The following is a 26,644-nucleotide window of genomic DNA, read 5'->3' as shown; positions in this document are numbered from 1 at the left end:
TATGAATACACACGGAACATTGGACAACAGCGGTCTACAGCTTAAACTGTGCCGTGCTTTGTATCCCGTTTTTTATTTATTTATTTTCGAATTAGTCTGCACGTGTATTTCATAAGTAAGGCTTATAATTCTACGTTTCTTCCGTATTATCTCGTTTATATATTACTGAGTTATTATCATAGTCATAGTCATTTTAAATTTAAATAAATAATAAAGACATTTATTTGGCCTATATCTGATGAAATGCATTCAGGTCTGTCATACGTGTGTCATGTGACTTATATTTGTCAATAAAGCTTTCCCATTTTGAAAAACAGCATGGCGGCGCACACGGTGCATGCCGCTGTCAGGCGCTCAATAGGTGTTTTACTGAGAGACACTGTTCTAACCACAAATAAAAGACTGTCCCTTTGCATTGCAAGCGGTAGGTGTCCTTTCGTCACTCTGTAGTTAACGGCATTCGGTTTGTGGGTGTTTCTGTGCGTTAAAACGTGTCTTCTTATGTGAATACATCACCAGATTACACTTGGCTGTGGCGCCTTCTCGTGTCAATCACGGGTTTTTGTTTTTTTATCGCATCTGTTTGAAATCGTGTTCGTGAGCTTTGTGTAACGACTTTCGCTGCAACGCTTCAAGGTTACAGCAGTTGGAGGACACGCAGCTCGTCCTCGTCGTCCTGCTCCTCCGAGTCTCCAGCAGCAGATGCCTTCAGCGCACACTACGATCGCCTGGTTCAGTGTGGCTCCCTGAGGAAGGATGCTCAGCAGAGACGTGTTGTCCAGCAGCTGGCTCAGCTGCAGCACACTCTGGAGAACTACAGTAACAGCATGTACCTGAACCCCCCTTCACCCAGGCTGAACTCTAAAGATGACAAAGACCCCCACATTACAACAGCCGAAAACAAAGGTGGTGGATCTGCCACTAAGGTAATGAGAATGTATTATAAACATAGTCAAAATGGGTTATAATCTTCCTATAGCACTCTATAATTATAGTCATAAGCACTCATACATATTCATAATGTTTTATAACAATAATCTTAACACATTGTAAATAATTGTGTAATTACTTATAAGGTCAAGTATAATAGCTGGTCACACACTGACAAGTTTCATAGTGTTATAGTTGTACATTATAATAATGATAATGCATTATAATAATGATTAAACGTTAATCTGACTGGTTATGGTTCGCTCAATGTGAAGTGAAAAAAATAATTAAATGTTAGAAAAACATGTATGTATGTTGTAAAATTAATTAGTTTCCTTACAGCAAACAATGACCATTATAATAAGTTATAATCACATTATATTGCATTATAACCGTTTTTATAATGCATTTTAAAAAGTCTATATTGTATTACAATTATGGACAATATAATACACTATGATACTTGCAAAAATAAAAAATAGTTTGTGACTAGCAGTATTATGATGCTTGACCTGATAAGTAAGGTCAATAAAACAATCTTTATAATATGATGTTGGTATTATTGTGGGCATTATGGTTATTTATGAGTGCTTACAACTATGATTTCACAGTGATACATGCAGATTATAACATATTATAAGCATGTTTATAATGCATTATAGACATGGGTGTTACCATAGTGTTGCCAGAGATATAAGATGATGTGTGGTTGGATAAATGCATCCTCAACACTCAATAGAATACCATGACTTCATGCCGACGGGGGGGGGGGGGGGGGGATATGGGATATGTTAGTTGTGATGAAAGCCATGTACAATACCATCAACAATACTACATTCAAGTTGTTTTTGAAACAGCCGAGTGAAAGAATTTCTTTCATTTTCTCCATGCTTTAGATGAATTCCTTATAGATAGATTTCTGACATGTAACCGGTCTCCACAGTAAATTAAAGACCACTGATCAAGACCACACCTTAGACCCTAACAACAATGGCATAAAGCAACAAATTCCCTGATGCATCACTCTGGTTTAGCCTAATATCATTGGCTGCAAGAGGTACAATGAAACGTGTGCATATAGAAAAACATTTTAACATCTCTCCTGGAGCAACACGTTTTTCCGGTCTGACTTCTCTCTGAATTGCGTCACTAAAAAAATAAATAAACTGGATACATTTGCACCCTTAGTTCTTGGGTGCAGTTCAGTCCATAGTCTAATCAAGACTATAGCTTCGACAAAACAGCCCAAACTCCACCCACTACACTTTGGGTGGAGGTTACGACTGTATGATATGGTCTTTATCAGTGGGTGGAGTTTGATCAGTTTTCACAGACCTGCATTTCTATTGAGCTTTTCTAGTCTTCGGACTACTCAAAGTACTTTACCCTACATTTACGCACACATACCATACTGATACCATACTGATGGCAGAGGCTGCCATACAAGGTGTCACATGCACATCATGATCCAATCCAACGATGGAACAGCCTTCTCAGGGCAATTTTGGGGTTTAGTGAGGACACTTCGACATGTGGACTGGAGGAGCAGGGGAACGCCATCCTTCCAATCGGAGGACGACTCGCTCTGCCTCTGAGCTAAAGCCACCAACCATCTGTTGATATGCACGTTCAGTAGCTGTTCTTCTAATAACAATAAAACAAAAACAGCTCCTGGACCTGTATGTCCTGTATGAAGTGACAAAATCCATCCACTCATAAAGACCATGTGATGTCATTGAAAGGTCGGGGGGGGGGAAAGTCATTTAGTTGCTATTTCCAGTTCAAGAATTAACCATCATGCTTACGACCAGTCAGTCAATCGGGGTAGTCACTTGAGTCACTATTTTCTCTGTCCTTTTAAGCACATTTTTCGGGACTAGTAATTAAGATTCCTGACAGTCAAATCAACTGTGGAAGGTGGAAATCGCTCACACTAGGTAGAGAATGGTGAGTGATTCTGTACGCCGTTTATTGGATTTCTTTAGAGCCTTGTACAGTGTGGCATCTGGCCTCTCCTTCTGTTATAAAGCCCCATTGACATCTAACATATGGGGGGGACTTTACCGAGTCCACTGCACTGTACTCCAGTCGTATCACTGATGGTGGCCATGGGGCTCAGGTCAAAGAGAGGGTAGGGGTCTGGGAAGTGTATTGTGCAAGTGAGTTTTGGAACGGCGTAATATAGGGGGCTGTTGTTGTTTTTAGGTCAGGGGAGCTGACTGTCTAGTATTTGGTGGTGGGAGTTGTTTTGTTGGTTGGCTGGCACAGACACATAGGGTTAGGCAGAGATTTTGGAAGGCAGCAGGGCAGACCTCCCGCTGGGCCCGTCCCGGCACCCCTCTCACTCTCTCACCGTCCCCATGCAGTAATGAGGGGATCCCCATTGTTTGGGCCATTCTTGTCCTTTTTGCTTTTGATTCGGGACTCTGACAAATACTTTGGTGTTAGGCTATCAACACCACCGCCCCCCTCTCCTTTTGCACCTTATTTCTTGCTCTGTCTCACACACACACACACACATACACACTGACTGGAGTACTTATGCAATTATTCTGGTTTGAATCAGGTCATACCACTGTCCTCTTGGTGTCTGTTCTCTCTTTGAACGTGCCGCCATTGTCCTCACTAACTGACCAAGTCTGTGAGGAGAGTACACTTGACTTAATATTGACCCAATGTGGCGTGGTTTTGCGGATGGTCGGCTAACAATGGGCCATTGTTAACAGGGAGCCACTCTCTTCAAGTCAGACTTGCATCACAGAGTCGTCCTGTACACCGTTGGTCTCCAACAGGACCGTTGTACCACTTAAACCGAACTTGGACTCCCACAATCACTCCATTAACCTTCTCAGTGAGAGACATGATGTTTCTGGCTTGAGATAAACATGTTCAAACGCAGTTTTCCTGAAGTCATGTTCTAAAGCCAAAGTGACCATGTCCTGCATGTGAACTTTCCACTCACGTGTAGGTCTGCGCTCTCCTCCAGGAGGTGAGACAAGGCCACAGAGCTCAGCTAGACAGAGTGGCTGTGGGACAGCCTTGTCCTTCTCCACTCTGCCGTGGCAGAATGGCTTCCAGCCACCGCTGACAATGACTCCCCGATGCCAGAGGGCAGCTTGGGAAGTCAGGGAGAAGTCACACACTGTTATGCCAGAGCAGACAGGAAAGGCTTGTTGCTCTTCCAGTATTTCACTCCAGAACAGGACAGGCGACATGGAGGGGTTGGGGGGGGGGGGGGGTGGAGCGGGCTCAGAGAGAGAGGATGGGTAACAAGTTTGTTTTTTTCATTTAGTTTTCAATTGGCCATTGTCTGCATTTACCAGAGTCAAGTGCTCCTTGTGCGGTGGACAACAAGTGCGGTGGACACTGAGTGCCGTCTCCATGAAATAGTTGCTAAATTGAATTTTAAGAGGACAAACCTTTCTTTTTAAGTGCTTAGTTAATTCCAAAGCTGTTTGGCGTTGCTCGGTTACAGAAATGGACAATCCTGCTGTCAGACCCTGTATTTAACAACTATCTCCTCCTATATACAAATATGACCCACGTTCTCATTACATGTCATGATGAACCTGTTGACACATGTGTTTACGCGGCTTGGGCCCTTCTTAGAGATATTAGGCTTCACCCGATATTCTCAGCTTGGTCACACAGAAGAACTTTTTCTGAAGCAAGGACCTTTTGATGATAGGAGGCAGGCAGCACAATGACTTCCAGCAGCACCTCAATGCAACAGTACCGTATCACAATTAGCAGCGCTAAACAGGCTGCACAGACAAGTCCACTCCATCTCGTATGGAGCCTCATCCAGTCCTCTCCGTTTTGTCTGACAAATCCCCCCATTGTTCCTCTGATGATGCTTTTCTTTCGTGGGAACCCTGGCTTGTCTTGTTGATTAGATCCCCTTTGTCTTCCTCCCCTGCAGTGGGCTAGTCTGGAGAATGTGAAACCTCACACTGTAGTGGTGGCTTAATGCCTCAGCATACTTTGTTTATTAAACGATGATTCAGTCTTATATGGTAATGAATATAACAACGTTTATGTAGGTCACCAGCTCTATAGTGTTTTGTGCCTTTTTTTTCTTCAGGAATTCATTCATGCATTAATTTTGAATAACCATAGTGATTTATGGTCAACTGTTGTGCAATGCTGCTTACGATGACAAGCAGCTGTTGAAGGATGTGATGTATAAAAAACATACTTCAGTCATTTCCTAATTTTTCCTCTTTCCCCTCAAAGGAGGAACCCACTCCTGCACCACCACCACCACCACCACCCAAAGGCTTCTATATCTATGGAGATGTCGGTAAGATCATAAAAGAAATAAATATTGCTACGGTATTTTCTCTTCTGTTCTTTGTCTCTACAAGATGACAAAGAACAGAAGTTACAATGATTGCTTTTTCTTACTCCCTCTCAGGTACAGGGAAGACGATGCTCATGGACATGTTTTACTCACATGTGGAGAAGACACGTAAAAAGAGAGTCCACTTCAACGGCTTCATGTTGGACATCCACAAAAGTTAGTGTTATCCTCCCCCTCCCTGGCGCTTACTGCTGAACGTTAGCATCGCTGGAAGTTTTCTGACTCCTCATGCTCGGGAGATCCTATATTTATATCCCTGTTTGTCCTGAAGCCCTCCTGCTAATTGTCTACCATTATGCACACAGGTGACATTACCACTTCGTTCCGTATTGTCATTGGGTTTAGTTTGCAGATGCAGGTGTGCTTTAAGATGTGCCTGACGTTTGTGTACTGCTCGAAGGGATCCATCGGAGGAAACAAAGCCTGCCAGAACGAAGACTAGGGAAAATGTTCACCTATGACCCCATATCACCGGTTGCCATGGAGATCAGCAGTGAAACCTGCCTGTTGTGTTTTGACGAGTTTCAGGTAAGGGAGGGAGGGAGGGAGGGGGTGTGTGTGTGTGTGTGTGTGTGTGTGTGTGTGTGTGTGTGTGTGTGTGTGTGTGTGTGTGTGTGTGTGTGTGTGTGTGTGTGTGTGTGTGTGTGTGTTATTACAGTACTGCTCTGACACTATACTTACTAATAATACAGGAAAATATACTTCTAGTACAACTCTGTAGAATATTTAACCATATTATAGTAAAATAAATACCCAGTAAATGCATCTTTTGAGCATATTGTGTGTAGTATAAATAATATCTTAAGGCATTTTAAAAGTTTAAAACGATAAGAAACAAAAATGCAAAAAAGTAAGTTGCTGAAAATGTTTTCATTTTTAAATCTTAAAATGTCAATTCCTGGTAAAAACACAATTTTTACACAACAGTCAGTCAAACCTACAGTCATGCTGAAGTAATTATTTTTACATTACATTAACACATGCTGCATACATTTTTTGAATATCCGTAGCTACTGGAATATTCAATATTCAGGGGGAATGGCAAGCCAACAACACGTTTTCTTTCTTGCTAGAACTTGGAAAAAACGATTGAATGATGCACTCTTTTGTGTTGAGGGTTCAATCTGTGATCATTAGGAGTGTTCAATTAAAGCCAGCACCTTTCCTGTCTGAACAACTGGATGCTTCTGATCTTAATACCCCAACAAAAACAGGACTGGGGACACCTAGTGGCCTTTTTGAATATAGCATAATTTAAAAATGACTTCTAGTAGCATTGGGACATTATCTCCCCTTTTAGTAAGTAGTAAAGTATTACGAGCACAGTAGTAGTAAAAACACATGTAATGTCACATGTATCATATTTCCAAACGAGACACAGGTTGTTGCTGTTTTTTTTTTGTTTTTTTGGACACTGGGTTTACAAAACTGAAATCCCCCGTCAGCCATTAGTGATGCATAACGTCTCATTATTTTACCTTTTGGTGTCAAAGGAGAGAGCCACGGCTGAAGCGCTCTCTATTCTCTGTAAGGTAGTTTAGTCATTCAGCGAGCAGAGAAAGATGTGTGCTGCCGTCTTTTAGCACCACAATGTTGTCCCCCTTACTGATATCATTACAATTAATGCCAGCAGGTCAAAGGTCACAGAAGGTGCGCTTGCTCTCTCTAATCACCCTCAGTGCATCTGCGAGGATCAAGAGCCGCTCCTTTCATCCGCCCGTCTTTCTCATTTTAAACTGCGGCGCTGTTTGTGCATTCTCATTGATTTGTTTTGTTTGCACGTCGCCAGCTTTGCTGTTTTCGCTTGTCGACTGTTGCTACCGGTGAATGGAGGGGAAACAAGCAGACATGTGCACGTTGTTTGTGATGCATAAACAAGAGGTTGGAAGAGGTGGGGTGGGGGTGGGTTCTATACCAATCAGCATCCTCCTCCACTCAGCCATGCAAATGAGGCTCTGGGTATCAGTCGCACTCTCCTGCTTCCTTAAGTGAGTGGAGCTAGAAAGCGACTGGCGGCTGCGGGTCAGATGGATCTTATCCTCTTAAATGCTAATGACATTTCTCCATTCTCTTCATTAGCGCCGTGCCATTATCAGTAATTTGGAACCCCCCCCCCCTCCCTCCCCACCCAACTCCCCTAATGAATACTCGCCATTGAGAGGTCCAAGATGGAAAGATGGAAAGAGAGCTGGGAAGGACGAGGAAGAGTGAGAAGAAAACGCTTGAGTGTCATTGTCTCAGGGCCTCAGCCACTGTGCAGCCTCTGTTAAATTGCTCATAGGTTGTGTACATAAAGAGGTGTAACATCAAAAGATGTTTAATTTGGCACCCGTGTGCCTCGCTGTAAACTGACAGCCGCTTGTGTAATTGGATGCTCATTTGAATATCGGCATTGGCCGACCGAGATTGCGCCATTATTTTTTGTGTTCCACAAGTGCGACATCAGTCCCCTCCACCTTTCTCATTCTGTGGGTACCCATTCTCTCTCCCCCTACTCATTCAGCAATCAATATTGCCCCTCATACTATACCCATGTTGAGGGCACATGAATAAACAAATCCAGGTTGTATAAAAGGTCATTTTTAAATGATTCTTTTGAAATGAAAATAAAATCCTGCGGTCGGAGGAAATGGGGCCCCCTTCAGAGAGACACAGTGCCTTGGCTTTCTGTTGATTCTCATTACGTGCGCACACAATCACTCACTCACACAGACACTAATTTGATGCCCCTAGCCACCTCTCCTTAGCAAAATCAAGGCTTTAACACAAATGTTAATCAAGTATTGGCAAGGGCAGTGAGGCTAATATGCAAAAGCAGAAGACTCTCCAGAGTATGAAAGGAGGCATATGCCGTGGGTATGGCCATCAGAAGTGCCTGTTGTATACAGGGAAGTAGGTAAGAGGCAGTAAGAGGAGAGGGTGGGACAGAAGTCCTTTTTTTTCACCAAGACATTCGAGATCTTAAAAAGCTTTCGAGTCCTTTCTTTAAGTAAATAGCAAAGTATCTCTCAGTTTACTTCATATGTGGATGGTATATGAAATAGTACTCCTAAACAGGAAGAATATCAAGAATGTATTGAATAAAAATGACAATTAGCATGAGACCGGCAACTTCAAGCAACCACACATATTTCAATTTCAGTCATCATGTTTAATTAGGCATATTATATACTGTACGTGCTGTTTTGACTACTGTGCAAAAGAACAACAGAAGAGAAAGGGAGAGAGATGAGAGAATACGAACAAAGGTGAGAGCACTGGATCACTGATAGAAAGGTCAGAGCTCTTCGTTTGACGCCAGCGACTCACAACCGTCCTTGCTTCAGTGTTGTCATCGACCTTTGTTTATTGTAGACTCATGGAAATCGTGTAGATGGAAAAAGGCAGTGGGTGGTTGAATTGGCTTTATCTATTGCAGCCTAGTGTAGTTCATACAACACCCACCTTTATATGGCCATTTGGATAGAGCCTTTGTCTGCCTCGTGACCCAAGTCTGGATTCACATCGCTCCATTTTCATCACTTTCCTTCCTCTTGTTTTCTCACCTGCGTTCAGTCATTCTCACATCTGCTCGGTTGATTAGCTTGGGACCGCTGCCATGCCTCAGCTACTTGTCCTCAGCAGAAAGCCGCTTTGTGACCATTTGCAGTCAGTTCAAGTGGCGTGTGTGTGTGTGTGTGTGTGTGTGTGTGTGTGTGTGTGTGTGTGTGTGTGTGTGTGTGTGTGTGTGTGTGTGTGTGTGTGTGTGTGTGTGTGTGTGTGTGTGTGTGTGTGTGTGTGTGTGTGTGTGTGTGTGTGTGTGTGTGTGTGTGTGTGTGTGTGTGTGTGTGTGAATGGCCATGACCAGACACAAAGGATTGAATGAGCACACCTGAATGACACTAATCAACATGGAGTGTTGATGGCATGGCTTGACCTCAGACGCGCACACACACACACACTGTGGAAGGAAAAGGTAAATTGTACAGTACGTGAACGTCCCTCTTCCTTTCTGTTCTGTCAGGTGACTGACATCGCTGACGCCATGATCCTGAAGCAGCTGTTCGAGGTGCTGTTGAAGACCGGAGTGGTGGTGGTGGCCACTTCCAACAGACCCCCCGATGGTACAACCACTGCTGTCTGAGCATCTACGTACTATATTTCTTTTTTACATGTGTTTAAGCTATTATTAATTAGTTCAGTCAATAGGTTGGAGGGTTTACTGCAATGTAACACCGTAGTAGCGCTAGTAGTAGTAAAAGTAAAGGAGCATCTTAGCAACAGTTGCTATAGCGCCTTTCTAGTCTTCCATCCAGTCAAAGCGTTCTACGTTACATATCAACAATCTCCCATTCACACACATACACTGATGGCAGAGGCTTTCATGCAACGTGCCACCTGCTCATCTCGATGGTAAACCAATGCTCATTCACACTCACACTCACACACTAAAAGCACAGCCTTTAGGAGCATTTTGGGGTTCAGCATCTCCCCCAAGAACACTTCAACATGCAGACTGGAGAAGCCACGGACTGAACCGCCAATCATCTGATTAGTTGGTGTTCAGCTCGACAGCCGCCGCCGAAGTAAGTTCCACATTATTGGGAAAAAAAGGCTGCACTTCCTATTTGTATGGCAAAAAATCCTTAATAAGAAATAGAAAACAGCAGAAAACGAAAAGGCTTGCACAAGAGAATGTTATAGTTTCATTTTCCTCATCAGGATCATCTATGCTGGAATATTAAACTAAAATTAGCCACTCTCATCACTCTCCTTCATAGTACTATATATGCACGTTCATCCAGGTTGTAAGTTGTTAGCAGTTTCTCAATTTACAGACTATAAATCGTAATAATTTTCAGTTCGTATGGGAAATACATCATGGAGTTTTGCAACAAGTAACTGCTAACTGTCAAGTATTGTCAGCTTTTACCACTTACCACTTCAACAATGAAAGGAATTCTATCTTCTATAGAAAGCTCAGCTCAGAAGGTCTGAGAAGGCAAAAATGCTGACAGCAAAACATTGTCAAACCAAAAGAGCACTTGGAGAGGGCAGACCTCTGCTAAGGCCAATCTGCTCCGAAATGTAATAGGTTCTTCCTTAGTCCTTGCTCCTCTTCCACCAACAACTCATGAAAGTAGAGTAGGTTTTGCTGTAATTCTGCTCTCAAACAAACGATACAAAAACATAACCTCCTTGCCAGAGGTAACAATGCCCTCACCTTGAACGTCCTCTTAAAGGAGTAATATACGACATCCAGCATTGATAGAGCAGCTATCTGCTAACAACGATCTGCTATGTAGAGATATAGGGGAGTAATGTCTACCTTCTATGTTGTATTATGCACCTTTAAGTCCTCCAGTACACCATTTTACCTGCAGCTGAAATAGCAACTAATATTCCCAGAATATTAATGTTTGCTTCTCCGCCTCTTGAGCCAGCACATTTCTCATTTACTTTACATACATCTACATTATTCACTTAGTATTCACTTAACACTTCTATCCAAAAGTGCTTGGCTCAAGCAAGCATCAATTGTGTTTACAAGCCCGCGCCAACTACTTTCAATTAACAGCAAAAAAAACCGAGAGAAATGGCATGGGGGGGGGGGGGCATTTAATGCAGCTCTCACATTTAGAGACACGACCTTTAAACAAGCTTTGATGTCGCATTTACTGCCAGCAGAGCAAGGTCGGAGAAAGAATGAGCAAGGCGGTGATCAAGGTGGAGATAAATGCATGATGTGCTATCTGACGTCTTTCATTTCTCAGGGAAGATGATGAGGTCTCAAAGTCTTGAGTGGGAAGTGGAAGGCAGCAAGAAGGCTCTCGTATACAAAGACACTGTCTCTGATAAATATGAGCTATTAAGAACAAAGCGCCAAAGCATTCAAACTTGATAGAGAGCCTACTCGGTATTAATTACATGGTTAATGGAACATTGAAAGCCAAAAGAGACAACTGGACATGAAAGGCATACATTTTCCATCTTTATTGATGTGGAGATTCCAGTATCAAACAGCCCTAGATGTGTTTGGAGGGGCGGTTAAGAAATACTTTTTTTATTTTTTTTTTATTGGCTGAAGTAGCATTTTATTATTTCCATACACTTAATAGAGTTTAATGACATTGAGGAGGGTTAGATGGATAAATAGTGTCTTTTTGAAGCGGAACGGCCTCACTGCAATGATCGGATTCTGTTAGTTGTTTAAGTACCGGTAATAAGATTCCTTGTCCATTGCATCAGTTGAATCAATCTATAGCAATCAGCAACACAATATCTTTGCAAAAAAATTCTAAAATGGCCTATTCCACCTAACTCCACTTTCAAACTCACAGATATGTTTTTATTTATATATTAATTTTTTTTTATTTCATTTGATCACTTATTGAAATTGTTTGCTTGTTTTAACTGTATTTACCTGTTTTAAACTGTAAGGCGACCTCAAGTGTTAAGAAAGACGCCCTGAAATAAAATGCATCATTATTATTAATAAAATGAAAAATAGCTGCTGTGATTTAGCACACACCCTTTGCCTTTAAGGAATAATTTGACATTTTGGGAGAAACAATTATTTGCTTCCTCGCTTACAGTTGGATGAGATGAACCTGTCTTTTGTACAGTAAACGTGAAGCTACAGTTATCGGTTGGTTAGCTTAGCTGAATGTGGAAACAGCTAGCCTGGCTCTATCAAAAGGTGACAAACATCTATAAATATGTCTAAAGGTCACACATTAAAATGTTATATGTTGATTTTTTTTATCTGTACATAAACTGAAGTGTAATAGCGGTGTGTATATGTATTTATGTCAGATTATTTTTAAGAAATTCACTGCTCCCAGCCAAGAAATAGTCCAACCCCCCAGGCCAATTTTACACATCAGCTTGTGAAGGCTACTGATTAACACACGTAGTGAACTTTAGAGGTACTGGAAGGCTTTGTAACCTTTGAACCAACTAACTATTCCCATCTTTTTCCAGTGTTTGTGCTAACATAAGCTAAGCTAACTCTCCTCTGTCTCCAGCTTCATATTTACAGTGGAATCGATGTCCTGAAAACAAGTGTTTATCCCGAAAAATATATATACTATTCCTTTAACCTTGGCAATAGTCAAGATAGAGACGTATCTCACAGACAACACAGTCAATTCGATATAGGAGTTAACAAGCGAGTGTGTCAGGTCCGAGGCTACTAATAAGCTCATGCCCCAACATTAACAACGGCCGCTTGTTTACGTCCGCAGCTGGAGAAAGCTTAAGCCTCCATGTGTGTCTGTGGGCGTGTGTCTTTGTCCATGTTTGTTTGTGAATCCCTATCTGTTTTATCTGTCTATCAGGGATGCTACTTCAGATGTAATTTGTTCCAGCCTAGCTAATTGAAACATCTATTCAGCGAGCTGCTGTGGACATTGTCCACGCTGAAAAGGCGACAGTCCTTTCTCTCGCCACCATTGTTTGGGAATGTAATGAATTTTATGTTGCTGCCGGTAGAGAAATCCATTTTTCTCTCCTGGTCCCGGTCCTTTTGTCGCACCTCCCTACCCATCCTTCAGTTCATCAATAGCCACTTTATCTGCCAATCTGTGGCGAGGGAGTGACATTATTAGGAGGCTAAACAGCAGCTCTAATACAAGCCCTCCCCTCCTCTTTCAGATCTGTACAAAAACGGACTTCAGAGGGACACCTTCCTACCTTTCATCGGCGTGCTGAAGGTAGAGACAAAGTCATCCCCGCCTCTTGTCTTGTTAATTAATTCATTTGTTTATCACAAACACACATACACACACTTGCATGTGTGCCTCATCCCTCCGCGTCTGTCTTTTTTTTTTTTTTGCAAGTTGCTCTTTAGTGGTTTGATGTTTTCTGCTTCCTGGATGCCTCGCACAGTGTCACAAAGCTGTCTTTGATCATACCAGGGTACGGTGAAAGACTCAGAGAGAAAAGGTAGGGGGGGGGATGGAAAGAGCGCCAGTGAGCGCAGGTAATGTGAATGAGAGATAGGTGGATAGCTGAGTGACTGACCCAGGCTGCTTGCATTTCAAAAGTAAAGGGGGTGCGGGTGGTTTACGGTGGTTAGCATTTCCAGCGAGAAAATCTACTTTGCAATTTAAGCAGGTAGCGCCATTATCCCCGCCCGCATCGCAGATGATCATTGATGTGTTTGGAGTGATCATGATCATAAATAATGGCATAATAATTTGTTGTCATGCATTTTGCAACAGAGGTGGGCAGCATTCTTGCACCTTTTATTGGTATTTAGGCCAAATTGTAATGGCAAGCAATATCCAAACTGTCGTGTATGAGGCCACAAATGTAATGTTTATTCTTTCCCTAGTCATAAGGGAAATTATGACGAAATTACTTAGTAGGGAAAACAAATGTAATATTTTTTTTTTTACCTGTAATTTCTCGGCAAAGGTCTGTCGAGTTCTCACAGCCGATATTATGGAGCAGAAAAGTACTCCCTCGTGACTGAAGTACTGAAAATCACCACTCAAGTGTGCTACTTGAATTGCACGGCTTAATGAAGCCATTCATTACTTATTACAGATAATAGACACATTTAAATATGCCTTACTGACCTGGCCAAAAACAACAACCTGTTTATCAAACACCTGTATTAGAATTATATGAGCACAATGATTGAAGCCATGCCCATATATTTTGACATATTGGTCTTAATATAGAATATTCCAATAATACAAATATCACTGATATACTGGTACTTTTGTACTATATACATTTTTTTTTTTACATTAATCATGTCAATATGTTAAATAAAAGAGTGCATAATGAAGGAACATGTTCTTAACATAATTTAGAAAGCATACTTTTTGTACACTAATTGTTCAAAAATAGGTTTAGTTTAGCGTCACATCTGAGCAGATTTAGGTAAATCTGTGAGATTAATATGTTAGGAAAAGTATGCTTCAACTATATCAACTGATATGTTATCTGATTTAGTTTCTCCTCCCAAATAACACTGTTAGTCTGATTGGCCTAAAATGTCCCAAAATTGACGTAACCCTTGTGGTCAAGCTTTAGATATGATAATGAGTATGTTTTTGTAAGATGAGAATGATCCAATCACATGTACCTGTCACCCGTTACATCAAACCCCACTGTGATTACCGTTGTGTACGAAAATGAGAAAAGAACTAACTGCAACAGTTTAAGAAGAGCATGGTTGATCTGTAGTGTCCAGGCTCCACTGTATCGTCAACCACACACACAGACACACACACACGTAAGTCACCCTGCTCCCCACCCAGCCTCCCAGCAGCACCCTTGCCCTCTCTAATCCACACTCATCACGGTCCTGAATGCCTGTTGTCCTCGTCTGCCCCGCACTACCTCCTCTCTTTCAGGGTTCCATGTTCCCCTTTGTGAGGCCATCTGGTTTTCGGGGTCGGAGTTTTTTTGGGGGGGGGTGCACGGCGTTCTCTATAGCGTCTTTTTTCCCCGTAAAGTTAAAGCGTGTTTCAGCGGGGTCACGCTGCTAACTAGCTGACCCTTGATAGATTGAATTAATGCTTGCAGGGCCCGGTGGTGCGGGTGCTCCTCCGTGGTGCAGCTCGCCGTCGTATGTGCCTGAGTGGGTTTCTGTAAGGGGGCGAGGGAGTGAAAGAGGGTGTTAAAAAGTAAAAAAAAAAAAAAAAAATAGCCTCTGACCTCTCCTCCCTATCACCTGAGCTGGAGTGCTAAAGGTTAATCCACAGCCTCTGTCCGACTGAGTTGACGTCTTTATTTAACTATTGACTTCTGATTAGTTTGGACCCGCTTCTTCCTCAGCAACCCCCCCACCCCCACCTCACCACCATCATCCTTTTTCCTGATCATAAAAATTGGTGCAAACTTTTCAGGAGAGCCACCTGTTAGACATGGAAAGCATCCAGAACATAAATGTCTCTGACTGTTTTCCACGTTTGTAACGTTTTACGTTTACGTTTTGCCATCCACTCAGTTATTTGTAATTTCTTGTCCTTTTTAGTGTCTCTGTAGAATCCATCAGGAAACCTATTCAGTTGTTCAGGCTTCTTTTTCTTTGTAGCCATGGCAAAGCTCAGAGCTCTATAAAAATACCGGGTTTAAGGGCATTTTTTTAATGGAAACTGCCAGTATTGTAACTAAGACACTCTCTCTCTCTCACCAACTGTCCTCCCTTTCCACTCCACTCTCATCGCCCATCCTCTCTCTAGCCCTCCATCCCTGCTCTTTATTCTATTACTATCCTATTCTGCTCGCTGGCTTTACTCACCCAAGGTCAGGTCCCTGTATTTTGGTAGCAGAATAGTGACTTTACAATGCTCCCGAGGGGGAGAAAACATGACAACAACCCTGAGGCAACTTTGAGTATCTCTGGGTTTCCTGCTGTTTTTAACCCTTCTTTTGATCCACTCTCCTTCTCTCTTTTTTGTCGTGGCATTGTTAATAATTGCTATGTGCTGTGCAGTCGGTGATGAGAGAAAAATAAATATATAAATAAAAACAGGATGATAGAGGAAGTAAAATTGAGGAATGAGAGGGATGTGGTCCTCCAATGGAGACCTTGGTGACAAGGGCTGCCTGTGAAGAGCCGGCAGCCTGCCCATTCAAATCAAATGGATGTTGATATTTGATGACTCTCATTGTCTTCCAGAGCATTTAATGGCAGGGCAGTGGCACTCAGTGTAAGCCTCGAGGGCGTACCTCACTTCTTCCATATCAGTGTCGACTAATAACGGACAAATCGATTTTTCTCCTTTTGAACACGAGGAATTAATTGCGGCTCTTTATTTATCGCCTCGCTTTGAATCGATCCAGTTATCTGCTGCCTTGCTGATTTTTTATTATAAAGTGTGCACACAAATGGTGTCTAATCAAGCAAGCAGACACACAGGTGCATTATTTGTTCTGTGTGTGTTGATTAGTAAAGAAGGCCACCTGCGATCTGAAGGCAACGGTGAATTCAGAAATGTCCCTGTCACTCTAAGATGTACACTTAAAGCCCTTTTCTCTACTCACTATGCTCCATGCCGCTTTCAGACTCTTCATCAACTCGCTTGCCTCTTGATGGCCTGCCTTGTTTTCACATTTGTAACATCATGAAGCTGAAACAACGTTTTTTAGATGTTATGAATTTAAATAGTCTTTCTATGGAGATACGGTCATTTACCTGCAGGTTTTAATGCCTCGGTGATATGCTGTTGGTGCTATTAGTGCTCACATAAGGCAAGACACCTTTTTATGGGGAAAGTCATCAAGACTCGATGTGAATTACATTAAATTAACAGAATAAAATGCGAACCGATAAAATGTTAGAAAACATTTAACATCAGTTTTACAGTGTGGATCTCAGGTCTGTTTTTAGGCTGCGTTGCTATTTTTTTTAAAAAGTAATACATGTTAAGGTACATCATGTTTTTTTGTGTGAGTCTGACATCATAATACTAGTGCCATAATCAATATTGATACAATTAGGGTTAAAAAAAATACATTTAAAAAATGAATTACTTTTATTATTCTCTGTTTATTACTGAAATCATAGAGTTAATTCAGAAATTAACTCAGTTTTTAATGGTGAATAATAAAATGTTTATTGTGAGAATTTGTTGAAATAACAGCAGCAGCAGAGAAGAGTGGATCTAACACTGATCGTTTTCTTTTTTTGATGTTGAACCTGTTTATGCGATTATCAACGGGATGCTTTTAGAACATCTAAAACAATATACACTAAAAAATTGATCACATCAAAATCCAATATTATTTGTCTCCCTGGAAAGCCAAATATCAAGCGTGCTTAGCTAACAAACATCCATCCATCCATTCATCAATCGGCAACTCTCAGCGGCAGCTAGAGAAGGTTGTGATTACCGTTGTAATTTTCAACGATGAAATCAAATTCCTACCACCGTCTTGTCCGGCCTGCCCAGCCAAGCTGGACACTCTTGAAATGCCATTTCAGCTCCACTTGAAAGGGTTTTTTTTTTTTTAAATAGTAAAAGTATTTAAAACATGTCGTCTTGAAGCCAGTGCGGGGCTTTTAGTATTGAAACAACGCCCGTGTTGCTTCCAACATGTGGAGCATCTGTTGGCCAGGTGCAGGTAGCACACACTCCAGTTCTTGGAGCGGTTTCGGTTTTTGAGCCTCATCAGGGCTGGGGAGGGGTTTGAGGGTGGGGGGTCCAGTGGGGTCCTGGATCACGAAAGGTGGGGCCTCCAACTCAAAAGATGTTTCCCCAAGAGGAGCAGCCGAGGCAGGGGGAGGTTGTGAGAACGACCCCTCAGAACAAACCATCGCTGGCCCAAGGCGGTCACACTTTAAGGGAATAGATCATTAGGTGTAATTAGGGTGTTCACATTGTCACGTACCCCCCTGACTGCCCAAGAATGAATAAAATCACCAGATAACACCCCCACTCTCACTCTCTCTCTCTCTCTCTCTCACACACACACACACACACACACACACACACACACACACACACACACACACACACACACACACACACACACACACACACACACACACAGCAGCTCCCCAGTTACTGAAAACACTTTGATGTCAGAAGAGTCGTCCAGAACTTGCCAGCATAAAGGCAGTGTTTTAAGCTTTCTCTCTTTTCTCCCCCGTCTCTCTCGACCCCTCTATCCTCCCTCCCTCTTTTCTTCTGTCCCTCCACAGAAGGCTGTAAGACACACATGCTTGAATGAACGACAACCTTTCCCCCTCTCTCTCTCTCTCTCTCTCTCTCCCCCTCTTCCTCTTCCTCTCTCTCTCTCTCTCTCTCTCCCTCCCTCCCCCCTTCGTCTCTTTTTCAGCCTTCCCACCCCGCATTTCTTTGAGGCCTGGTCAATTCTCTGCACCAAACAAAAAAAGCATCAAATGTTTTCTGCTGCTGGGTAATGAGGGAGTGGACCTCATCAGGGCCCAATAGTCAGCTATCCTTGGCTTTTGTTGCAGCTCAATGGTACCGCGCTCTTTGAAAAACTCAAAAGCAACTTTTTGAGGAGTAAAGGCTAGAGAAAGATATGGCGTAGAGGGAGCGGGCGCAGAGGGGAGGCAGCAAACCAAAAAAAAAGGAAAAAAAAGCCACTCTGTTTTTATGCTAAACGGCTGTCGAGATAGAGCAGTGGACAGCTCGGACAATGACATGATTGGAGCTACATGTGTTTGGATGACTTTCTTCTAAAGAGAGCCTGATTCTCACGTCTGTCATCTCTCTCTTCGGTCTCTCCCACCCACTCTTGTGTCTGGGAGTTTGTCAATGCCCTCCGTGCGAGTAGTGCAACTCTTTAATTTGCAGCGCCACCGCTTCCATGCTGCTTTTCTGTGAGTCGGCTACACATAAGACTAGTTTTTCACACGACCGGCACAAAAAGCTAATATTACGGCGTGATTCGTGCTTATAATGAAACTAGGAAAATCAGCTATTTTTCTCTCTCTTCAAGATTTGTGTAAAAATCTTTTCTCATGTCAATTATTAAAACTCTGTTGATCAACTCATCAATTAATTAGTTATTTCTCTGGAGCCAATATTGAGATAGAAAGTTAGAACAGGTCCAAAAGGAAGATTCTGTCACATATTAAATAAAGTGGAATTGTTAATGTGATCCTTGTAATATAATAAGAAGAAGTCCCTTATGCAAAGTAATTTTGTCTCACTAAAATCCCAGTATTTGGGTTTTATTAGTATCACTGATATTTTGGTCATTAAGCATATATGTAACTTAGTGTCTGCTTGGCGATGTAGACTGAACATAGTGACACAAAGAATTTACACCATGCCGGGTCTAAACTAAAGATCATTTTCTTTATTGATTAATCTGTTCCTTGTATAAAGATGCCGTTGAATTGCTTCTGTCCAACAAAACCCAAAAATGTTATCCGTTTAAAGCGATATAATACACAGAATCACCATCAGATTTATATGACGATATAGAGAATAAGCTAAAGGGACAGTTGAAGATGAGACTATAAGGAGCCAAGTAGACAAGGAGTTTGTGAGAGGAGTGTGATGGTGAAGGGGGGAGACCACAATGTGGAGGCGGATGAAATCTTGGAGGAGTGAGAACTTGACAATCCCCTCAAGATGGATAATCAAGTAATGACCCGCAAGGCCTCAGCCTTATCTGATTATAAATAACCAATGGAATCATCATCATCACTGATTGTGTTTCCATTCCCCCCCTTCGGTCCTCTCTCGTATTTGTTCCTCACTCCTCCATCAAGAAACGCATCGGCCGCCTTTTACCGCAGGTAGAGAAGGTTCATAAAGGAGGGAGTAGAAGACGGCAGCAGTGAAGACAAACTGAGATTCTAATGATGTGGCGGCGATAGTGACAAGTTTTTTTTTTTTTTTGGAGGGACTATTTCCCCGTTGGCGGGGGTCACGGTAGGTTGATGAAATGACACCTCCCTTTTGTGCGTGGGGGAGGGTGAGTTTGTCAGGTTGTTATTAAGCCTGATTCAGCCAATTGGCTCAGAGTGGGAACCCCATTTGTGTGAGCGGACATGGAGATAAAAAGTTGACAGCGGAGAAGAATGGAGTATTTCCGTCCCCTTGCTTTGTGATGATTACTAATTATCCTGCAGCTTAAGGAGGCCAGTGGCAGAAATTCACTGATTTCATAATTTCCCCCCGAGCTGTCGTCGAATACTCAGTCCGCCGGCGATGGCTCGGATGAGATGATATGCAATTCCTTTCTTTTCTTTGATAGAATGGTGGAGATGATGATTATAGTTTGCGGTGCACTCCCTGACATGAATCCTGTTGACGTTTTACACCATGTCGAAAAGTTTGAACCCTGCATCACAAGTTCACCCCTGCTGTAACACACTTGAATGGCTGCAGGAACAATAGATGGGCACACTAAACCATGAAGAAGTGACAGGAGAGAGAGATGTCTCCTGCCTCCTGTGTTGCAGCTGCTGTCGAATTTCTTCACTTGTTTCTAACTTGCCTCTTTGTGCGTGACAGTAGGTCTACGCATTTTACTGAGTGAGATTACAATGTCTTTAAATATATATTAATACGAAAAATCAAACCAGAAATTCTAGTCAAAAATCGGAGAAACTACTAAAAGGGACATTTGATGCATAAATTGATGAAATACAGTTGTGAACTAACATGAAGTACTTAAAATGATGTATTGATCCTACCTAGAAGTATTGTTTCTGTAACCAAAGCCTGATATCCCATAAAAACTATTAAAAACACACCAATGGGGGCACCAGGATAGCTCAGTGGTAGAGTTGGCGCCCCACGTACCGAGGACAAGTCCTCACCGCATCGGGTTCGAAACCAACCGGTGGCCATTTCTACAATGTCATCCCCATCTCTCTCTCCCCTTTTCACCCTCTCTCTTTCTCAATAAAAGGCAAAAACACACCAATGAGCCACACTGATGGGTGACACGTCCTTTCATTAGTAACACACTCCCACTGTAGTTTATCTGAGTCAAACAAACACCGTCCTGCTACTAGATACTCACTAGCAATATACATCCGCAGCTGAAAATAGTCCCTGCAGAAAACATGTTATTTAGATGTGTTTGAGTTATTAAGTTATAATTAAAATATTCCGATTTACCACCACATTAAAAATACAGAATTTAGAAAAATATGTTTTTCCTTCCAGCAACCATGGACTGGCCTACTTTCAATATTTTATCAACTTTTCATTCATCCTACTGTATGTTGTGTATCTGTATTTTATGTTTGTGCAGGAGTACTGCCACACCATCTGCCTGGACTCTGGGATTGACTACAGGAAGCTGGACCACACAGCAGCAGGGAAACTCTACTATCTGTAAGAAACACACACACACACACACACACACACACACACACACACACACACACACACACACAGGAAATGTATGTGCTCATCATCGAGATTGATTTTTTTTTTTTTAAAGGACAGAAAGAGAAGGCAAACAGATGGATAAATGGGGAGAAATAGACGGGGAGATTTATAAAGACTTACATTACCTTGAAAGATCCATGAAAAGAATGAAAGAATCGATAGAATATGAGAAAATGGAAGAGTTTTAAAAGCTAGTTTTCTATTTTTGTCATTTCATATACACTGTTGGGAACACACACACTGACAAACAAGGTATGAATGACACTGCTGTTGCTCATAGCCACTGTATTGGGAGCTCTCAAGTGCTTTCGTCTTTTCAGTGTATGTAAATAGAGCACATCACACACACTTTTACCTGGAGTTAAAACGCAAGCACACACAGACACAAACACACATGTTTCACAATCTCCTTTTGACGTGCATTCACGGGCTAATGCTCATGTTTAGAGCCTGTTTTTTACTGATGGAGTGGAAAGCTAACCCCCACCCCCCTCCTGTGCATCGTTTGATGTGGCCACTTCAGCATTATTCATTTCATATCCTTTTTTGTCGTGTGTGTGCGTGTGCGTGTGCGTGTGCGTGTGTGTGTGTGTGCGTGTGTGTGACTTCAGCACAGGGGAGCCTGGTGCGGAGGCCTCCTTGGATGCGCTGTTTGAGGAGCTGGCCTTAAGTCAAAAGAGTGGTAAGGAAGTTCAAGGAAAACACTAACTTTTGAGGAGATTGGTCGTAATATAAAGTACGTTTTTTACGGTTTTGAAACACAAGCAACCGGTCAATAAAATGTATTTGTGCAACAGCGTATTCATCCACTATCATAAGATTTTGTTCAACACGTTTTCCCATGTTAAAATGTCATGCTGTCAATATAAAAAAAAGTATAAAGGGCATTTGCTGGGGACTTCTCAGTCACAAATTTGGTGCTTTATCGAGTATTTACAGCAACAGTATATAACAGGTATTATATTGTACAGAAATCATCCAACACTGCCCAATTCACCCCACACATCAATAAAAAGCACTAAAGTTTGGAGTGAACTGTCCCTTTAAATTCAGTGTTAAAGGTTTTAAAATGTTGGATCAGGTTTTGTTGTTTTGTGTCGGCAGATTCACAGTTAAAATTACAGATGTATTTGTAGTTTAGATATTGGCTGTCCTGCGTTCTTTCCTGTAATAATATCTAAAAACTATGTATTTTAACAATATTTGTGGACAGGCTGTAAAGAAATCCGCTATGAAAGTTAACTGTAACTTTAATTTCTTCCTAGATGTATTTTAATGTAATGGTTCAACTGTAAATGTGATGATGAAAAACTGCATGATATGAGGACCAGTTATGTTTTTTGGTGTGTGTTTCCATAGTTACCGGCCCTCGGTTGCTCACAGTTCTGGGCAGAGATGTGACTCTGGAAAAGACCTGTGGCTCCATCGCCGACTGTACTTTTGATGAGCTGTGCGGCAGAGTGAGTCTTTTATCCTGGTTTGTTTTGTCGTATTATTCTCTTATTGTAAAACAATGGTTTCAAGAGCTACACAATAACACATATTCATATTCACACACACATATATGAAAATGTTTACGAAGAACATTAAAAGAAAAAGACCGCAAAAACGACTCATCGGCAAAAATATAGTTACAATGCAGCAACCGAGCACAGAATTGACTCACAAACACACACACACACACACAGTTGATAATTATACACAAAATCCACTCACAACTAATCAAATTCAAAGCACTTCTCTTGCCTCTTTATTATGCTGTTTCTTCCTGTGTGTACTTATTGTCCAAGCCTTTGCTCTCAAACTGAATCACCTTCCCTCAATCGCAGTCCTATTTTCTGCTCAATGTCAAAAAGCAGTCTATTGACAATTTAGTGAATAGTTGAGCCTGTTGTGCCTCGAATAAAGCAGTGTGGTGCAGCAATCTGTGTGTGTGTGTGTGTGTGTGTGTGTGTGTGTATAAAGTCTCAAGCCTGATGGACAGGGGTGAGCTTCGGCAGGCATCTGAGCTTCAAGGCTTCTTCTTCCGTCTGACTGTATACTGCATGTTAGCACATTAATTTTGAGAGCAATCATGCTGAATGGCAAAGAACCAAGGACGAGGACTGAACATCAGCCTGAGCCTTTTCCCCATCGCTCAGTTGCTGTTTTTTTATGCCACAGACATTCATAAAGTGTGTGTGTGTGTGTGTGTGTGCCTGTGTGTGTGAGAAACGATTTACTATCTGCATTGCGACGTGCAGCTATAATTTAGAGTAACCTGCGTATTTGTTTTCCAGCCTCTGGGTGCCACCGACTACCTGGAAATGGCGCGGCTCTTTGACACCGTATTCATTCGCCACGTTCCCATGATGACACTGAGCCTGAAGGATCAGGCGAGACGCTTCACCACCCTCGTAGACAACTTCTACGACAACAAGGTGCTCCATCTATTTGACCTAATTCAAATGGGCTAATGATCCAGGTGCTGGATGTGATTTCATCAGCGCTGGCTGATGATCCGATGGGAGGTTGAACAGCTCGGATAACCTGGAGCTTACATAAAACTGTGGAGATGAAAGTGGACTTAAGGGGGAGCCACCCCCCCTACACTGCCCCCCATCACCATCTTTAACAGCACTGTGATCCACCATCTCCTCATAACCTCTATGAATAAACTGGACATTCCTGTGTCTCTTTTATTCCCTCTCTGTCTCAGGTGAGAGTGGTACTACTGGCAGCTTCTCCTTTGGACCAGCTGTTTGTCCACACTGGAGGGGACAATGAGAGGGACAGACAACTGCTGGATGACCTAGGACTTAGCGGGGTAAGGTTATAGAAGTTGTCTGCTAATCAGCTAAGATGGGGCTACAAAACAGATTGATCCTGGAATCAAACTGGCAACCTTCACCGGCTTTAATCCTGTTTCTCTAACACAAATGTCCCCCTCTAACCTGGTGTTGGTTGGCTCCTCTCTTCAGAAGGCAGCGGAGCAGCTGACTCTGTTCACAGCCGAGGAGGAGATCTTTGCCTTCCAGAGGACCGTGTCCAGACTGACTGAGATGCAAACTGAGTCGTATTGGGCGAAGGGAGACCGCAGTCGCAGCAAGAAACACATGTAACATCCACTTATAGTCATGTATACCTCAAGACAACACAGTACCTCACTAAATACTCACACTACACAAGAGACCATTTAGCAGAAATAGGAAAAACGGCAATATATTCAACAAGGACCTGATATCACTAGTAAATATATATGACAAAACTAGATCTGACTTCCTGTCATCTTATGCATGTGTGTTATACCTTTTAACTGTTTGGTCCTCTTCTGAGAGGTGTGCTCTCTCCCCCTTGTGGATTATTAATTTGAAAGAATATGGAAAACTCTCCAAAATGTGTCTACCACAAAAAGCACACAGGGCTTACTTCAGAGGGGAAGGAGGCGTCCGCCAAAGTAGTTGGCCACCGCCCTCTAGTGGGCAAATGTGACATGGGTTAAATATTCTCAAGCTGTTCCTGTTTTTGTCTCTGTGTGCAGTTTTGCATTAAACCTCAACTGTATAAAACCTGGTATGAATTAAAAATATTATGTATGCATTATTAGTCCACGTATTCCAACAATTGTGATGGGGGATTTCACTTTTGAATCCAGACTTTTCAAGAAGTTGTAGCATGCAGGTGTGTAGATAAGAGTCAATCAAATCAGCAGTCAAGTGTGATTTTAAAAACTGCACACTGACAAAAAAAAATGCACATCGACACAAAAAAAAAGGGTCCCTTCCGGACTTTTTTGTTTAAAGGTGAAAATATCTGGACAAATGTTCACATTTGTTTCTTTGCACATTAAATGTAATGGATTATCTTTGCATCTGAGGAGCATCTTCTACTTTTATTCTGTGGCATGGGAAAAAACAAATACTGGAGTCAGTCATTTAAAAAGTATTTCATATTGCAAAATTTGAATAAGTAAAGGCATGTTCTGTTTTTATGATTGTCATCCCTAATTGATATGAAAATGACCACAACACACTATAACATCATTTAAAGGGTAACGAGTATAATCATTTTTGGTAGACAAACTATAAAAGCCTTCCTCGTTTTTCATCTATACAATTAAAGGGCAGAGATACTGTCTGTGAGGTTGTCGAACTTCTTCCTGTGTGCCTGTAGGTGGCAGCAGAGGGCAACCAATCGCTAAGAGGTTTGTTATTGCGTCCATCAAAGGATGAGGTCATTCTAGTGCAGCACTCCAGCATGATCCAGCCGCCCTGACAGCTATAGTCAGAACAGGGAGCAACACCTACACAATCGCAACCAAGAGCGTTGTATAAGACCAAGCAGCAAATGTACAAAAACACCAGAGTATATACAAGATCTCATTATATTTGAGGGACAGTAAATGACTTTGTGTATGTGCAGGTGTGTGCATGGACATGTGTATCAATAAAAAGCGTTTGAGTCGGGAGCAAGGCCCCAAGTCTATCCCACCATAATTCTCACTTAAAGAAAAATCGATCATGCCCTATGCCGAGGCCCCCAATCCAATCAGAGCATTATGCTGTTTGGGGGAAACATCAGACCCAAACAGAGATGGCCGCCGCGCTTTGTGATTGTCTTAATTGGATGATTCACGCTGGCTTAGAGGGGTGGTCGCCGTCTCTATCCTCTCTCTGGACTACAGTCTTGGTACGCCATGTTGATGGAGGGAACGTGGGAAACATTCTACCTTTTGACTCTTTCAGTCAAAATCGGAATGAAATTAGATACAACATACGATGCCTTCTGCTTTTACATACAGTGTTTTGACAATACCAGTATGTTATGTTGCTCAAATCTGAAGTTATAGAATAAAAACAACATTTAAAGTGTTGGGTGAAATGTGTCCCATGTAAAGGAGAAATCAAACAAACCAGGTTGTGTGGGCTGTGTTGGCTTGCTGTGTGCGAATGTGTCCTTGTGCAACACTATGGCGACTCCAGCGGGGCATCTAGGGTGATTTATCTTGGTGCGGAATAAATTGGTCACATGCCAGAGATACTGCAGCGGGGTATCGAGGGGACAAACCTGACTCTTATGTTCCACATGACGGCACGTGTTGAACTCTGTCAGGACAGCTGGAAAAATGTACATCAGCATGCTATTTTAAATGTGCAGGTGCATGGCTGTACCCAGATGGAAAAAAGTGAAAGTCAGGGTTTTAGTCTCTACAAAGACCTTAAAACCATCTAAAAGTCTACAGGGTTCAGAAAATAAATGCGTATACACTCAACAATCTGTGCTCTTGAAGAAATGGGGTCAACCAAAAAAAAGGTACTTTAGGCAATCCCACGTACAGACGCAGGAGCCATGGGACTTTAAAAAAAAAAAAATGTACGCAGAAGACTCCATTGTCACATCTCGTCTACAAGGCCATGCTGGGTCTCCTCTCGTCTTCCTTATATAACCTCCGGACACAGACCAACAGCAACACTCAGCTTCGTTCCACCAGACGGATCTCCTACCACATTCCAAGAGTCCTCACTGAGCGGGGAGCCTTCTC

At 42.2% G+C, this 26,644-nt stretch overlaps 1 protein-coding gene across 1 annotated transcript; it reads left to right on the top strand.

The window, feature by feature from the left end:
* Nucleotides 1–300: 300 nt before the first annotated feature.
* afg1lb (AFG1 like ATPase b) lies at nucleotides 301–26,180 on the top strand. The gene is made up of 13 exons (XM_084030125.1): nucleotides 301–424; nucleotides 637–926; nucleotides 5,167–5,233; nucleotides 5,348–5,449; nucleotides 5,694–5,821; nucleotides 9,297–9,396; nucleotides 12,929–12,987; nucleotides 20,984–21,066; nucleotides 21,735–21,805; nucleotides 22,483–22,583; nucleotides 23,403–23,543; nucleotides 23,822–23,929; nucleotides 24,084–26,180. The coding sequence occupies exons 1-13, from the start codon at nucleotides 319–321 to the stop codon at nucleotides 24,222–24,224; spliced, it is 1,497 nt and encodes a 498-aa protein (XP_083886251.1). The 5' UTR covers nucleotides 301–318; the 3' UTR covers nucleotides 24,225–26,180.
* The last annotated feature ends 464 nt before the right edge of the window (nucleotides 26,181–26,644 follow it).

The sequence above is a fragment of the Eutrigla gurnardus genome (genome assembly GCF_963514095.1).
Source record: "Eutrigla gurnardus genome assembly, chromosome: 16".
NCBI classification, from domain to species: Eukaryota; Metazoa; Chordata; class Actinopteri; order Perciformes; family Triglidae; genus Eutrigla; species Eutrigla gurnardus.
Note: the sequence above shows the minus strand (reverse complement) of the source record. Positions and strands in the feature narration are given on the sequence as shown.

Coding starts and splice junctions, on each gene's coding strand:
- afg1lb (XM_084030125.1), top strand. CDS start 319: ATGGCGGCGCACACGGTGCATGCCGCTGTCAGGCGCTCAATAGGTGTT. Junction 12,988..20,983: donor CTTTCATCGGCGTGCTGAAG/GTAGAGACAAAG, acceptor ATGTTTGTGCAG/GAGTACTGCCACACCATCTG. Junction 22,584..23,402: donor TTGATGAGCTGTGCGGCAGA/GTGAGTCTTTTA, acceptor TTTGTTTTCCAG/CCTCTGGGTGCCACCGACTA.